The 15,773-nt window shown below is 58.9% G+C and overlaps 1 protein-coding gene across 1 annotated transcript in view; it reads left to right on the top strand.

Annotated features, from left to right (window-relative positions):
* MTCL2 (microtubule crosslinking factor 2) overlaps nt 1-15,773 on the top strand; it is an 82,169-nt gene that overhangs the window by 17,474 nt on the left and 48,922 nt on the right. Inside the window, exons 2-3 of the mRNA XM_065414374.1 lie at nt 5,303-5,527; nt 13,943-14,101. Coding sequence (XP_065270446.1) covers nt 5,330-5,527; nt 13,943-14,101 — 357 coding nt within the window. The 5' untranslated portion in view covers nt 5,303-5,329. The remainder of the gene's footprint in view (nt 1-5,302; nt 5,528-13,942; nt 14,102-15,773) is intronic.

Here is a 15,773-nt window from a genome sequence, read left to right as displayed (position 1 = left end):
CAGCGGTGTTGTGGGTGGGTGGGTGGAGTGGCGTAGGTACCCAGAGAGTCAGTGCTGTGTTCTTTCACAGGCTGTCAACATGGGCAGCGGTGCACCGCTGGTACAGTGGGGTGAGTTGGGTATGCTAAAGAAAAAGCAGGAGCCCTTTATTATTCACACGTTGCTCTTGTGTAGCCCTAAAGAGACCTTGGCTAATTCAGCATGTGCCTGAGGCAGGGAAGGTTTTATTAGCTCCATTATAAAGAAAGGGAAACTGAGGCACTGAGCAGTTACGTGAATTGCCCAGGGTCATACAGCGAGGCAGCAGAAGAGCCCAGAATAGAACCCAGGTGTCCTGGCTCACAGCAGCTGACTGTGCCCTCTGCTAATAGCTGGCGGGGGCCTGAGCACTGAACTAAAGCCTGTGGTTAGCAGGCTGCTTTAGCGAGCCCTGTGTTCTCGGTGTGTCTGTTCGGGACAGACTCCAGGGCGCATGGACTGGGAGCACATGCACCGGGAGGACATCTGAGATCTCCCAGACTGATGGCACAGGGCTGTGCTGCCCATGTCCCTAGCCCAGGCTGCCTGCCCGCCCCTTCCAGAGCCTGGGCACAGCGACACGTACGCTCAGCGCTGGAACTGGCAGGAGATGCCCCACAGCTTGCAGAACCCTAAGCAGTTCTTACCGCTGCTTTGTGGCTGACAGCCCCCTTGATAGACAGCGTGGGGACCAAGCCCCACCCCCATGTAGGAGGTGTTCTCTCCTGGGCCCTTCTCTCGGAAATGGCATAGAAAGGTTCTGTCCTCTGCGGGAGCACAGCCGAAGGAGTGGCCTGTCCAGTGCTGCTGGGGCCCAGGTGGGGATGTGCTTAGGGAATGAATCGCACAAAGTTGAGCCTCCTGGCCCCTTGGCTTGGGCTGGGTCAGCCTAGTGCCTGCTGCAGGTCAGCTGGGGATGGTAGGGAGAGGAGCAGGAGCAGGAGTTTGCACATGGCCAGCCATTGTCTAGTGCATCGTGGACCGTGGCAGAGAACTGCCATTGTCCTTTCGCCCTTGGCACCTAATGTGCTGTGCAAAACGATGGTGAGAGTCTGAGTCCAGGGCGTGTGTCCCAGGCTGGTGAGAGCATTGCAGGGCAGGGCACCCAGGCTGGGCCCCAGAGGGGGAGGCTGGAGCTATCCCTGGGCGGTGCGCTCGCTCCCGACATGTGAGATGGTCTCTATTACTCCCTGTGGCGACAGCAGCCTCTTGAGGGCTCAGGCTGCAATCCCTCGCCCACCCCTCTGGGAAGCACCTGCTGGCATGGGGCTGGGGTCGGGCTGGCTCGCTCTTGCAGGGCTGGGCAATTTAACGTTCCTTTGGGGAGGGATCTGTGTAAATGGGACAACATTGATTTTGCCAGCAGGTATAACGGCAAAACCGTAGGGGAGGCTGAGCCCAGGGCCTTGGTAATGCTGCTGTGTGGATCTTTCCCTGCTGCATAGGAACCCCTGCCCGCTTTTATCTCCGCATTGGACACGGTGTGTGGGTCATAATCACCCAGGTCTAATTAGCCGTGTCAGCGTAGGGAGGCAGGTCGGTGATGGGAGTCACAGCGCGGGGTGGTCGAGCGGCCGACTGGACTCACGTAGCTGTGATTCTCTCCCATCCCTTGGCCTGTGTGGAGCTGCCAGTGCTGGGAGAGAATGGAGCCAGCGTGCTGGGGCAGGGCTGGGGCTGGGGCTGCGTGTCACAGGGGTCCATGTGGCTGCTGCAAGGGATGAGCATGAAACGAAGCAAAATGGTTCCTCATCTTTCACGTGGATGGGCTAATGGTAAAAGCACAGCAGTGGGTGGGAGGAGACCTGGGTTTTATTCTAGCTCTGCCCCTGGCCTTAGACAAGTCATGGAATGACTCTGTGCCCTGGTTTCCCTATCTCTAAAAGGGGATAATATTGCCCTACCTCAAAGGGGGGGTCGTGAGGTTCAGGGGTGACCTGGGAGGAGGGTTTGTGCCTGGGGGGGGGGGGTCTAGAAGGGCTGGGAGGCTTGTTTTGGGTTTGGTTTCTTCACCTCAGAAAGCTGAGGGTAGTGGAGCTGCGGGACTCTTTGGAGAAATCCTGCGAGTTGGGAGTTATCTCAGCCCGATTCGAAAGGGGCCACTGGGGAAATGAATCTTTAACAAGGAGAGATTCTTTCTCTCCTGTTTCCCAAGAGTTTGAGTTAAACACAAACAAAAATGGAAAGAGCATTCCCAGCCGTGTGATCAAACCCACTCCCCTGTCACTGGTGGGGCGAAGGTCTCCCTCGGTATGGCCCTGCCATTCCCAGCCGGGTGATCAAACCCACTCCCCTGTCACTGGTGGGGCGAAGGTCTCCCTCGGTATGGCCCTGCCATTCCCAGCCGGGTGATCAAACCCACTCCCCTGTCACTGGTGGGGCGAAGGTCTCCCTCGGTATGGCCCTGCCATTCCCAGCCGTGTGATCAAACCCACTCCCCTGTCACTGGTGGGGCGAAGGTCTCCCTCGGTATGGCCCTGCCATTCCCAGCTGGGTGATCAAACCCACTTCCCTGTCACTGGTGGGGCGAAGGTCTCCCTCGGTATGGCCCTGCCATTCCCAGCTGGGTGATCAAACCCACTTCCCTGTCACTGGTGGGGCGAAGGTCTCCCTCGGTATGGCCCTGCCATTCCCAGCCGGGTGATCAAACCCACTCCCCTGTCACTGGTGGGGCGAAGGTCTCCCTCGGTATGGCCCTGCCATTCCCAGCTGGGTGATCAAACCCACTCCCCTGTCACTGGTGGGGCGAAGGTCTCCCTCGGTATGGCCCTGCCATTCCCAGCCGTGTGATCAAACCCACTCCCCTGTCACTGGTGGGGCGAAGGTCTCCCTCAGTATGGCCCTGCCATTCCCAGCTGGGTGATCAAACCCACTCCCCTGTCACTGGTGGGGCGAAGGTCTCCCTCGGTATGGCCCTGCCATTCCCAGCCGGGTGATCAAACCCACTCCCCTGTCACTGGTGGGGCGAAGGTCTCCCTCGGTATGGCCCTGCCAGTTCTCTAGGCTCTGCTGGCGCAGAGGAGATGCAGCCTCAGGATTTCAGATGTAAAAAACAAGCAGAAAACACAAAGCCTTGTTAAAACCTTGAATCCTCCAGCCCTGTATCCAGTCTAGGGAAAGCAAATGGGGGAGGGGCCTGCCTGCGTTCCTCACCATTGATTGCTTGCCAAGGGATTTGGAAGAAAGAGTGTGGGTGGGCGGTGCTAGCAGAGGGCAAGTCCTATTCTCACTGGTGGTGGCCAGTGAAGACTGCGGGTGTGGCTTGTAATAGGCTCAGTGGTCTCTGCAAACCCCTCCAGGCTCCTAGGCAGCCTCGTAGATCTATCTGGGCTGCACGTGTCACCCTTTCAGCAGCTCCCCTAACTTGTCTCTAAGCCATCCTGAGGTCCTGTACGGTTCGGCCCAAGTCCCCCGGGTGTCAGCAGCCACCACCCTAGTGGCTGCAGGGGAGGGGAATTGTCCCCCTCCTGGGTCTGGCTGGCGCAGAGCTCTCTTTGCAGCAGTATTATGCCTTCTCTGATCCCAACAGCAAAGCCTTTGCCTCTTCTACTGCCACACAGTTGGGTGCCCCAAACCAGTTAGCTTAGCTGGTTAAAGCCTGGTGCTGATAATACCAAGGGTATGGGTTCGATCCCAGTGTGGGCTAGTGGATTGCCTTTGCAGTTAGGAGCAAGGTGGTTATGAGTTCTAATCCTGGCTTTTCCTCTGCCTCTGGTAAATCACATAATTATCTGGTGCACCCCAGACAATGGAGTAGGTAAGCCCTGACCCAGGCCGAGGCTGCTGTGCTGGGGGGTGGCTTGCTGTCAGCAATGACTTGTTTGCTTATGAATCTACAGACACATTCAGACTGGGAATAAGGTGTACATTTTGAACAGTGAGGGTAATTCATCATTGGAACAATTTACTGAGGGTAAATGGGTCCTCATCTTCCTCATCCATGGCCATTTTTCCGTCAAGATGGGCTGTTTCTCTAGCAGATCTACCCTAGGAATGATTGTGGGGCTAGTTTCTGGCCTGTGTTGTACTGGAGGTCAGGCTAGGGTATCACAGTGGGCCCTTCTGGCCTGGGAAGCTGTGGATCTATGAATAAATTCATTCATGGGCCCTGAGAGGCAGGTGGGGCCGTAGCTCCTTCCTGGAGCTGCAGGCTGCCCCTGGGGACTGTGAGGACACTGTCCTGCCTATGGGATCACAGTGGCACCAGTGTTTGTGGTCTGGTGCTAGCTGGAGCTGTGGCAAACTGAATTGGCATCACCCCCCCAGGGGGTGGAGCCCAGTGACTTGCCTTTCATCTGTGGGGAGGCGTCTCTCTCAGGCACAATGGCTCTGTCGCCACCAGACTCTGCCACTACAGCACACTGCTGCATGCCCCCCTCCCCCGGCCCGTTGTCTCCTTCCCCATTATGCTGTCGGCTTGCCCCGTCCCTGGTTATGGAATCCAGCAGGGCTGGCTGGCAGTGTGCACTCATTCTGCGCCCCCAGCGCAGGACCCCCGACCGCTCTGCTCTGCTCCTGTAGTCAGGGTGCAGTGACGCAGCAAGTGTCTGCGTGAGGGCAGCAAGTGTCTGTGTGAGGGCAGCTGGGTGCACGTGAGGGGCTCTGAGCGAGGTGGGACTGGAGCTCGCAGGCGGTGCCGGCTACATCCAGCCGTACTCTGTTCCTTTTTCCAAGCTGCTCCTCACGACCACGTCGACTAGACAGCGTTATGGCTTGGAAGGGAAAGCTGAGATTCAGCGACAAGGAGCGTGCTCTGGAGCTCCGGATTTGCAGAATACACAGTCCTGCCAACAGCACCCGGAGCACTGTCTGTGCCTCACCACTAGTTAATGCAGCCTGCGGGGGGAGCATGAGCACCCCCAAAACTGCTTCATCTCATTGAGGGGCCATGGCACCCCTCAAATCCTCTGTGGGCTTGGTACAAACGAAGCAAGAGGTTCATGGAGAAGGAAAGTGTTGGTAGTTGTGGGGTGTGTTTGCAGGTAGGTAGTGAAACAGTCATTGCTGCTCCCCAGAGACCCCCAGGGGACCCTGGGCCTGGTGATTTCTGATGGTGGCTTGGGGCGCTGCCCCCCCTTGTGGCTGATGAACCTGGTGCATGGCATGGACAGTACTGGGGGGAAATGAGCTTCTTTCTGTGGGACGTCTGCCCTGCAGGCTGAGGCCTGGTGTTCCCGGGGGGCAGCTCAGGGCAGCAGATGAGAAGGACTGGGTGGGTGATCTGTGGTGGGGGCTTTTCCTGTCAAGAGTGGGCCTCTCTGATGCACGTGTCCCTCTCTCTCAGGATGAGATCGAGGAGCTGCGTGCAGAGATGCTGGAGATGAGAGACGTCTACATGGAGGAGGATGTCTACCAGCTGCAAGAGCTCCGGCAGCAACTGGACCAGGCCAGCAAGACCTGTCGCATCCTGCAGTACCGGCTGCGCAAAGCGGAGCGCCGCAGCCTGCGCGTGGCACAGACTGGGCAGGTGGACGGCGAGCTCATCCACAGCCTGGAGCAAGACGTCAAGGTAAGACGGGCCCAAGCCACATCTGCTCTGGCTTTTGCTCTCAGAGGACAGAAAGCTGTTAGTCGTGGGAGCTCAGATGCTGCAGGGATGGGGACCTTGCCAGAGAGACCTCTGGGGTCACGCTGCCAGGTGGGCTGATGGTGTATGCAGGGCCCCAGAGTTGGACAGGACTGACGTGTGGTCCTGTCTGAATGGTGATTATTTCTTATTAACCATGTTTATTGTGGCAGTGCCTAAGGACCGGCCAAGACTGGGGCCCCGTCGTGCCAGGGACTTTGTACTGCAGATGCACCCACGGGCTCCAGCCAGGCCCAGGCCCTGCTGCGCTAGGTGCTGTCCAGACACATAGGGAGAGACAGCCCCTGCCCCAGGCATTTCCAATCCTAGTTAATAGGGGCAAGACCCAACCAGTTGGTGAGACAAACCAGTGTGGGGAGGGTGGGTGACAGTACTAGGAGCCCAGGCCAGCCATGGATGGCCCAGGACTGGAGGAGTGGCTCAGGCACTGTAATCTTGGCCCCCCAGTCGTCACCAGGCCATGGGGCCAGGGCTCTGTTTCTGCAGCCAGGAGCATTCCCGGGAGTCTGGGAAGGGTTCTGGCTCCTCCCTGGCCCCTCTTGACTCGGGTGTGCGGACCTTGCGCCAGGAGGCGTGATCCCAGCACACGGAGCGGTGCCCCGGCGTGCTTGGAGTGAGCTGAATCATCACTAGCTCGGGTGCCTGCACGTGCTGCGTCGCACCATGTGACCGCAGTGTAGGCGTAACCATAGTGACCATAACGGTGCCAGTGCAGCTGAATGCCCTGGGCTGCGTTAGCCATCAGGCACCATAGGCCCATGCGTGGAGTCTGGCTCTGGGGCGGGTGGTACCACTTGCAGCCAGAGGTGTACACTAGGGCAGGCTGCCCCAGGCAAGGGCCCGAGGGCCCGCTGCTGCTCTTTTGGTGGCTGGGGGCGGGGACCCTGCTGCTGTGGCTCTGACGGCAGCTGGGTGTGGAGGTGCCCCCCCCACACGCTGTCGGGGTGACAGGGAGGCCCTGTGGCGGTTACTGGCCTGTGGAGGCTGGGGGCTGCTATCCTACTTTCCCTGGGATGGAGCAGAGGAGTGGGCCCTTTGGAGGGGTGGGCTTCTCTCTGGCCCAAGCAATGTGAGGGGAGGGGCAGTGGATGGGCAGGGTGGGGGTCGGCTGTGCCCCCTCCACGCTGGCTGGCTGTGAGGGGTTGAACTGGCCAGTCCCAGGGACCGCTGGGCTCATCTCACGTTGCAGGTAGCCTGTAAGGTCCTGCCCCTCCCCCTCGCCAGAGGGGGACCGGCACTGTGACCCCATAGCCCTGCATCCCCCTTCCCTCCTCTGCTCAGTGGAGCCTTGGGTTGAGATTTCTGGGCTCTCCTCTCCCATGGCAGCATCTTTCTCCTTGGGATGGGGGGGTACGGAGGAGCACAGCTGCAGTAGGAGCCACGCTTTCCTCTGTCGTTCCCCTCAAATGCCCCTTCGCTTGTGCCGCCCCAGTCGAGTCCGGGGCTCCTGGTCTCTCGGGCAGCGATTTGCTTTCCCACCAGTGCTGCTTCGACTCCCGGAGCTGAGCAGCTGAAGGGACCAGCGAGGGTGAGCTGTACCTGGGAGCTGCCTGAGGGTCTGGGCTAGCTAATGACTGTCCCAGGCAGCTGGGAAAGGGGGCTGCGTGGCTCCGCTGCTGCCCCGGGGATAGCGCAGGCTCGGCACTGCAGCACCCACGCTGCCGGATGGACGGCTGTGTCATCTTGTGCCCTCTGCGGCATGATCCCAGCCTCGGGACCTCTGCTAGAGCACTGGGAATAGCACAAGCAGCAAGGGGGCAAGGGACAGATGTGGGGAAGAGGTCAGGGAAAGGAGCTGGGGGGGGAGGGAGAAAGGAAAACAGGAAGGAGGGGGTGGAGAGAGGCTGGGATGGAGAGGGTGTGGAAGGAGAGGGAGGAGAGAGGGCTGGTTTGGTACAGCTGGGCAGGCCATGAAGCTGCAGCTTTTTCTGACCCTCGCTGAGTGTGTGGGAATTGTTCCAGCTGCAGAGTTGTAGCCTGCAGGTCTCCGAGGGGAGTGTCGCTCCGAGGTGCAGCTCGCCCCATTGTGGTGGTGCTGGCCATGCTCAGTGACCTGAAGCCTGGCTAGGACAGAGGCTTGAGCCTTCCTGACAACAGGGAATGGCTCCCCTTTTCCCCAGCCCCAGGTGAAGCCCTTGTGGAGCCACAGCTGGGGGGTGTGTGTGTGTGTCCTGGCTCCTACCACATGTCTCTGCCATGCTGGCAGAGCTGAGCCCTTGTTGGTTGTAGCTGGTGTCGCTGAAGACTGGTTTACAGAGTAGAGCAGAAGTGATCTGAATTTTGTGGGGCTTAATTCCTAGCACCCCTCAGCTGGTTGCTCCCCACTCCTCAGTAACTGTCATTGCATCCAAGACCAACAGACAGGCACATTTACCAGGTGTTCCTGCTGAAGTGATCAGCAGTAAAACAGAGAAGTGTTGGCACTTGAACTGCCATCCTTAGGGTTCACTGTTAACATCCATTGAGTTCACAGCTCTTTACGAGTTTCAAGACCACTGGGGAGGTGACGATGGATCAGCCAAATGCTGTTCGCCATTGGAAGGTGACCTTTACAACCATTACACGTAGAAACTTTAAAAACCTAAGGCCTGGTCTATAGGTAAATATTACATTGGCCTGGCTATATCGCTCAGGGATGGGGGAAAATTCTGCACCCTGTTCTACGTAGCTAGGTCATCCTAACCCCCAGTGTAGATGCAGCTACGTCAGTGGTTCTCAAACGTTTGTACTAGTGACCCCTTTCACATAGCAAGCCTCTGAGTGTGGCCCCCCTTATACATTAAAAACATGTTTTAATATATTTAACACCATTATAAATGCTGGAGGCAAAGCAGGGTTTGGGGTGGAGGTTGGCAGCTTGCGATCCCCACGTATAACCTCGTGACCCCCTGAGGGGTCCCAACCCCCAGTTTGAGAACCCCTGAGCTATGTCAACAGATGGATTCTTGCCGACCTAGCTACCTTCTCTCTGGGGATGGGGGTGGATTAACTACAGCGATGGAAAAACCCTTTTGATATAGGAAGCAGCAGTGCCGTAGCAATGCAGCTGGAGGCGCTGGAGTGTAGCTATACCCTTAGGTCAGGGGTGGGCAAACTACAGCCGTTTTAAGCTGACCCCTGCTCTGGCGCTCCGGCCGGCGCTGGGTCAAGGCCGCACCATGCGGCTCCCGGAAGCCGCGGCATGGCCCCGCTCTGTCTCCTACACGCTCCAATGGGAGCTGCAGGGGCAGTGCCTGCGGATGGGACAGCGTGCACAGCCGCCTGGCCGCGCCTCCATGTAGGAGCTGGAGAAGGGACATGCCGCTGCTTCCAGGAGCCACTTGAGGTAAGCGCCGCTTGGAGCCTGCACCCCCTGAGCCCCGCCATGCCCCAACCCCCTACCCGAGCCCTGATCCCCCTCCCGCCCTCCAAACCCCTCGATCCCATCCTGGAACACCCTCCTGCACCCCAAACCTCTCATCCCCAGCCCCACCCCCACCCCAGAGCCCGCACCTCCAGCTGGAACCTGCACCCCTGCCCCAGCCCTGATCCCCCTCCTGCCCTCCGAACCCCTCGGTCCTAGCCCAGAGCACCCTCCTACACTCCAAACTCCTCAGCCCCACCCCAGAGCCCGCACCCCCTCCCGCACCCCAACCCCAATTCTGTGAGCAGTCATGGCCCACAATACAATTCCTATTCCCTAGTGTGGCCCATGGGCCAAAAAGTTTGCCCATCCCTGCCTTAGGTTCTGCAGCAGGAGCATGGGGGTCTCTAAAGCCACTGGGTTGCAGATAACAAGGGGAGCAGGCAGCTGCTGGGGTGCAGGAAGCGCCGGATTGTTAACAGTCTTTACTGACTCTCACCTGACAGTCCGCGCCCCTGCTCCCAGCTTCAGATCCCCTGCAAACCGTCGCCCAGAGAACCCAGGCCTCCAAATCAGCAACCCTGCGAAGAGCTGGAGCTGAACCAGGCCCCTCCCCCCAGCTTGGCCCTGACCCCTTCCTTTCTGCAGTGTCTGCTGATCCCCATAGGGCCGTATCGCTCCCCTCTCTGGAGTCGGAGATGCTGTGGTCCCCCTGTTGCCTTTGTGCAGCTCAGTGCAGCTTGGCAGGGTTAGTGGGTAAGGCCCTGGCCTGCCTTTGCCACTGTGCGGTCTTCAGTGCTGACAGTGACAGTGGGGATCCTGCTCCTGGCAGCTTGCAGGGCACTTTCTCTTCTCTGGGCCCATTCCAATGCTGTCCGCTCCCCAGGCAGAGTGCCTGGCCTGGCCCGGCCTGTGCTCCCTCCTGGGGCCAATCAGCAGACATAGGACTAAGGCTGGGGGGAGCCAGTTGTCTCTCCCAAATGGCTCCTAGAGTTCACACTGCGGAGTCACTGAGGGGCAGAAGTAGAAGGTAGCTGCAGCAGCTGGGCAGGGCCTGGCTTCCCCTCCCTGCCTTGCTGTGCGTAGGGAGGAGGAAGTCTCCATGTCCCGGCTCTGTAATCTCTCTTGCACAGCCAGAGCCCAGGCGGCACCTTCCCCTCCCCCCCGCTGGCTCTCCCGAGAGCAGGCAGCGCTGCTTAGATTAGCACTTGGCTGTCTGTGGTCATGAAGCGCCTTTCCATCCTCGCGTTAGGAAGCTGAGCAAAGTCTGAATTTGAGCCAAACAAGGGCCCTTACACAAAGGAGGGGTTGGGTTGCCAAGTGCCCCAGGCACCAGAAAGCGGCTGATCCTGGAAAAGAAACATGCCACAAGTGAGTGATGGCGGCTCCTCCCCAGCATCCGGCGCTAACTGGCCTGTAATTATGAGGCGAAGTCTGAGTGTGTATTTAAAAGCGAGTCTCTTGCTACCCACACCTGCTGGGGACAAACCCTGCTCGAGCCAATAGAGCAGAACTCTGCTCTCTGCAACCAGTGTACCCAAACATATGGGTTTATTTCCCTGCTGCCCTCGTGCTGTTCCTCTCCTGGCCCCCCTGCACTGCTCCACCGACGCACAGCAACCCTGGCTTCATGCTCCCAGCTCCCTTGTGCAGTGCTGCCAGATAGTGTAGCAGCAGCCAGTGGCAGTCGCCTTCCCACATCCCCTGTGCAGTGGACTGAGTGCTGGGTTGAGTGCCCTGGAGAGAGCCTGAGCCCCTGTGGATCTGCATGACATGCCCTGGCCTCCGTCTTGAGACCAGGGTTAGGAAATGCGACCAATGCCACGGAATTAGGGGAATTTGATCTCTTGTCCCACAATTCCCTGGACTCCTGGAAGCCCTTTCAAAATCTCCCAGAAGCCATGGCTTCTGGAAGCTGCCCCAGGGGACTTGGGGACAGGCACTCACAGGCAATGTGACTAGTGGTGCTGTCTAGTGTTACTGTGGGTGTCGGTCAGACTGCAGCCCCCAGAGCAGCAGGTCTGAGGCCCGGTTTTGCAGCTGGCCAAGGAAGGCCTGGGTGTTCGGGCCTGCCAAATCAGCTTGTTGTACCTCAGGGCCATGAGCGGGGGCCCTGTCTCCCCCAGGTTCTGCACACCCCAACCGGCACAGTTTGCTTGCTCTGCCTTGGAGATGAGTCCGGACGCTGACACTTGTGTTCTGAGGGTGGAAGGCTTGGCTTAGCTTTGGAGGTCGGGGTCCAAGAGTGGGGATCAGTGTGTCAGGCATTGGCTGCATCTTCCCGTTCCCTTGCTGTGAGCCTCGCATCAGGGAGGTGATGGCGAGGCAGGGTGCCTGGCTTCACGGGCTGGCTCTGTCTTGGGAGCAGGAGCTGGGAGCGATTGCTCCAATATGTGTGTCAGTCTGTATTGTCCCTACACCTCCCGCCCCCGACTCCCAGCAGCTGCCTCTTGGCCATGTTCCCACGCACAGGAATTAAGCACTTTGCTCATCAAAGCTGCCTTCCCCATGGAGACCCACAGCCATGCCCGCATTCCTAGGGCGCTGTTTGCCATGCAGCAGTGCCCCCTCAGCTCGCTTGCCAGTTCCCAGAGACCAGTGTATGCTGGGGCGTTGCACAGATATCTGCAGAAGGTTAAACAAGGGACATCTCCTTCCCCTGGCCCCTCAGCTGTGCACTGGACAGTTGTGTGTCTTTTCACACACACACCCACTCTCCTGCCCAGCCTGTCAGTCAGGGCTGCCTTGGGACCTCCCCTCCCCCCAGCTTTTGCAGCTGTTGTGTTGCAGGTTCCCATGCTGGCCTGGCCTGGCCTGGCATGGAGATACCGCCCATTGGTTCCCTCTCTGCACTGCAGCTGGAAGCCACCCCCATTTCAGACACAGCCGCTGGCTGAGGGTGGTGCCCCGGGATCGAGGGAAAAGGCTTTTCCAGCCTTTGGGGCTGTGCAGGCCTGACTCAGAGTGGAGATGAGACGAGAGCTCCTGGCTGGGGAACCAGCTGGCCCAAGGAAGAGCCAGAAGCAAATCGAAATGGTGGTATAGGAATGCACGGCGGTTCTCTGGCGTCCCCCGCTGCCTGTGTCCATGGGTGCCCTGGAGAAAAGGGCTTGTCTGCCCAGCACAGGAAGGACCCCCAGTATAAATTCCCTTCTCTGGTGCTCTCAGCCACCCTGCGCCCTCCAGCAGAGAGACAAGCATGCGGCGCTCATCTGGGTTATTAGTGTGCGTGTTGCCATCTGAGCCTTGTCTGTCTCTCTCTCCGATCTGCTGGAATCTGGGAGGCGCTCGCCACGTGGTGGGCATGGCTTCCCCCTCATTGGCTTAGTGTGATGCCAGCGTGTGGCTGTGCCAATGTGTGTCTGTGCCAGCTGTCCCCACCTGGGATTAAGTGTGCTGATCTCTGGCAGATTGCACAGGGGCGGTGGTGTTATCCTGGCCCAGAGATAACCTCCTCCTAACTGCTGAGGAGCGCACAGCCTGGTGCTACCCGGTTGCAGCATCCCTTCCCAGGGCCCGGGTGGTATGCCAGGAGACAGAACCCATCACTGGGATTGGCAGGCGTGGGTTTGTGAGCAGTGGGTGATTAGGGTCACAGACACAGACACCCAGCCCTGGGCGACTAGCAGGAACCCGGCAAAGGAGACTGAGCCCATCTGGTGTGACAGATACATTTGTGTTTAAAACCCATGGTCAGTTGATTTAAATCCATTCAGCTGGCCTTCCTCCTTGCCTGGGGCTCGGGTCTGCCTTTGCCTTGGGCCCTTCTGGCAGCCCAAGCACTCTGTCTGGCTAGGCAGACCCGTTGCAGGATTGTGACCTGTTTGCAGAGCTCTCTGTAGTTGTCAGATATCGGGGGTAGCCGTGTTAATCTATATCCACAAAAGCAACAAGGAGTCTGGTGGCACCTTAAAGACTAACAGATTTATTTGGGCATAAGCTTTTGTGGGTAAAAACCCACTTCTTCAGATGTAGTTGTCAGAGTGTCTTGCTGAGTCACCCACTGTCACTTTAGTGACTCTTCTCCCTCCAGGAGCTGTGGCCAGTACAGTGGAGCTGTGCCAGTTGCCCCCTGGCTGTGTCAGCAGTTGCAGGCTCCCCCATGGCCATTTTCACTCTGGCCATGACGCGCTCTGTCCCTGAGTCTGAGTTTTCCACTTGCTTGGACCAGTGTTTCTACTGAATGATCAGTGCTGGCTTCTGCTCCGTGCCGCCCAGGGGATCCAGCCTGGGGACTGGGGCTGCCTGCGGGCACTGGTGACATCGGCTGCTACACTTCGGGCCCCTGTAATTTGCACTCCCTGCTGTGCACAACTGACAATAAATGTCTCTTGCGGGTGTCAGTTGTTCCCTCCTCCGTTCTCAGTGGAGCTGGGGTTTGAAGCAATGTAGGGGTTCCAATAGCAATCCCGTACTAGCTCCCGTTTCCTGGGGCTGCCACCAGCACTGCCAGGCCCCTGGCACAGTACAGCAGGGCAGCTAACATGCTGCTGGAGACAGCACCCTGCAAAGACGGTTCGTCCTTTCGGGAGGCTGGGCCAGCGGCTGTCCCCATGCAGGAGAGAACGAAGGGCCTCAGTGAGAGCAGCAAACCCCTAGCTCAGAGAGGGCTCAGAGGGCAGACTTCCCACACGCTTAGGGGTGGGCATATCGGCCGAGCTCTGAGAACTGCTGCTCCCTGGCTAATTACTACTGCTCATCACAAATTGTAGGCCCTAGATAAACTGTGGCTACTGTTTGCTTGTTGTTTTTTAAATCCCCAGTCTACATGGATGGAAAAGCTATTCCCAGCCATGAGGAAATGTTAGAGCCCTCTAGCCTGGTCTGCCCTTTGTGGCAGTGTCCGGGTCCTTGTGTGCATGTAGAGCACCCCTGCGTGATGGGCCCCAGTCCTGCCTGCCCCACTGAGCACTGCTTTCATACGGGCGTTAGAGACGCTGCACCCGCCCTTTCTGATGAGCCTCAGCCTGAGCGTGGCCCTGCTCTGTTTGCAGGTGGCCAAGGACGTCTCTGTGCGGCTCCACAACGAGCTGGAGGTGGTGGAGAAGAAGAGGATCAAGCTGGAGGAGGAGAATGAAGACCTGCGCCAGAGGCTGATCGAGACAGAGCTGGCCAAGCAGGTGCTGCAGAACGAGATGGACAAACTGCGTGAGGTGAGAGGGTCGGGCTGCATGGGGGAGCGAGTATGTATGCACCCTGCTGTGTGGGGGTGGGGGGTATTGTGTCCCTGGGGTACCAGGGAGACAGCCCAGCTGTTAGTGGCTACAGGGTCTCTGCCAGTAGAAGGCTTCCTGTCTCCTTGCACCTTGGGAATCCACGGGCCTCTCTGCTCTCCTCATTTAAATGGAAGCTGCTTTGCCATCAAAATATTTGTAACCTTCCCCTCCCCCCCCCTGGTTTGTAAGCCCTGGGCAGTGCCTATCTCCTCTCTGTGAGCCTCAATGGCTTAGGGCCTCAGCCAAGTCGCTTGTGAGATCTCTGATCCATCCCCACCAGACACTAGCCCTGCTGGGATTTACTTGGCTAAGATTCAGGGAGGCCCTAGCGGCAGGGGCTGACCCACGTGCCTCCAGCTCTCTGATTCGACAGCAGCAGCTTTGGCTGCCCGTGAGGACACTCTCCATAGACATAGACTAATAAATGCTGTTCCGCCCTCCTGTGACGGTTGGTGAGTGGGGCCAGGATGGGAGGCCCAGGAGCTGCAGCAGATGTCCCTCAGGGGGTGCGTTTGTTTGCTGGCGGAAGGGACTGTGACACTTTCCCAACATATGAATGGGGTGCCTGAGAGGGAGGAAGCCAGCCCCTCCTGAGCCTAGAAACCTCAGCCCGAGATGTGTGTGACTGAGCTGCAGAGGGAGGCTCCATGCATGCACCGGGCAACCAGTGCATGCCGGGGGTGACGGATAGCGTGCATGTGCCATGGTGGGGAGCTGGCTCCTGGCAGCAGCCCAGGTCTGGGGTCATTCTGGGCATAGAGCCCCCCTCCCTCCCCGTTTCCAGAATGTCCCGTGCTGCCCTTGCCCCCCGCCCCCCACCAGTGTGTCTGCCTCACAGCAGCATGCATGCCCTAGTCAGCAGCAGCACCGTGCCCTGCCTCGTGGGGCTGGCAGTGGGGCTGGGAGGGCACTGCTGGCCTTGCAGCCTCCCGGAATAGCCTCTCTCCAGCATGCGTGGTCTGGGTTGTGCCCTCAGCCCCTGCCTTCAGCCAGGGAGCTGGGGCTGGCTGCAGGACCCCGGGGGCTGTCTAGGGGAGGCAGTTGCGGGGCAGGCCAGAGAGGAGCATTGAGAGCCGACCTGCTCCTCCCTCCTGCAGGGCCCGCCCTCCCCGCCACGCTCTGGGCTCTGACAGTAACGCCAGTACACATAGTTCAGGGCAGGAAGCAAGGGGGGGGGGGGTTGTCGCTGAATATATGTGTATATGTGCGTGCGGGGCGGAAGGTCCAGATCAGCCGCCGGATGGAATTACTCTGGCTGGCGTTCGGCTCGGACAGCAGGGTCGTCGGCCTGACTCAGCGCCGGGCACCTCTGCTGACCATGAGAGCTCGAGACTGCGCCTCTCGCAGCACAGCACCCTGCTGGGGCCTTGGTTCCATGCTCACTCCCAGTGCCGTTCCCTGCACCGCCCGCCCAGGCCAGCCACCCTTGTGTTGTGCTGTAACCCTCCTGCCCTGCCTGGCTCCCTCCTGTGCAGATCCCTTTCCATGGCCCTTGTCCTTTCAGGCTGAGAGAGGACTTTGCTTACGTGTCATGTGAGCAGCTCGGAACTAATCTCACACCTGCAAACCCTGTCCAGCTGTTCTATGTACAGGGCTGGGGCTGATTTCA

Source organism: Emys orbicularis, chromosome 12 (assembly GCF_028017835.1).
Source record: "Emys orbicularis isolate rEmyOrb1 chromosome 12, rEmyOrb1.hap1, whole genome shotgun sequence".
NCBI lineage: Eukaryota > Metazoa > Chordata > Testudines > Emydidae > Emys > Emys orbicularis.
Note: the sequence above shows the minus strand (reverse complement) of the source record. Positions and strands in the feature narration are given on the sequence as shown.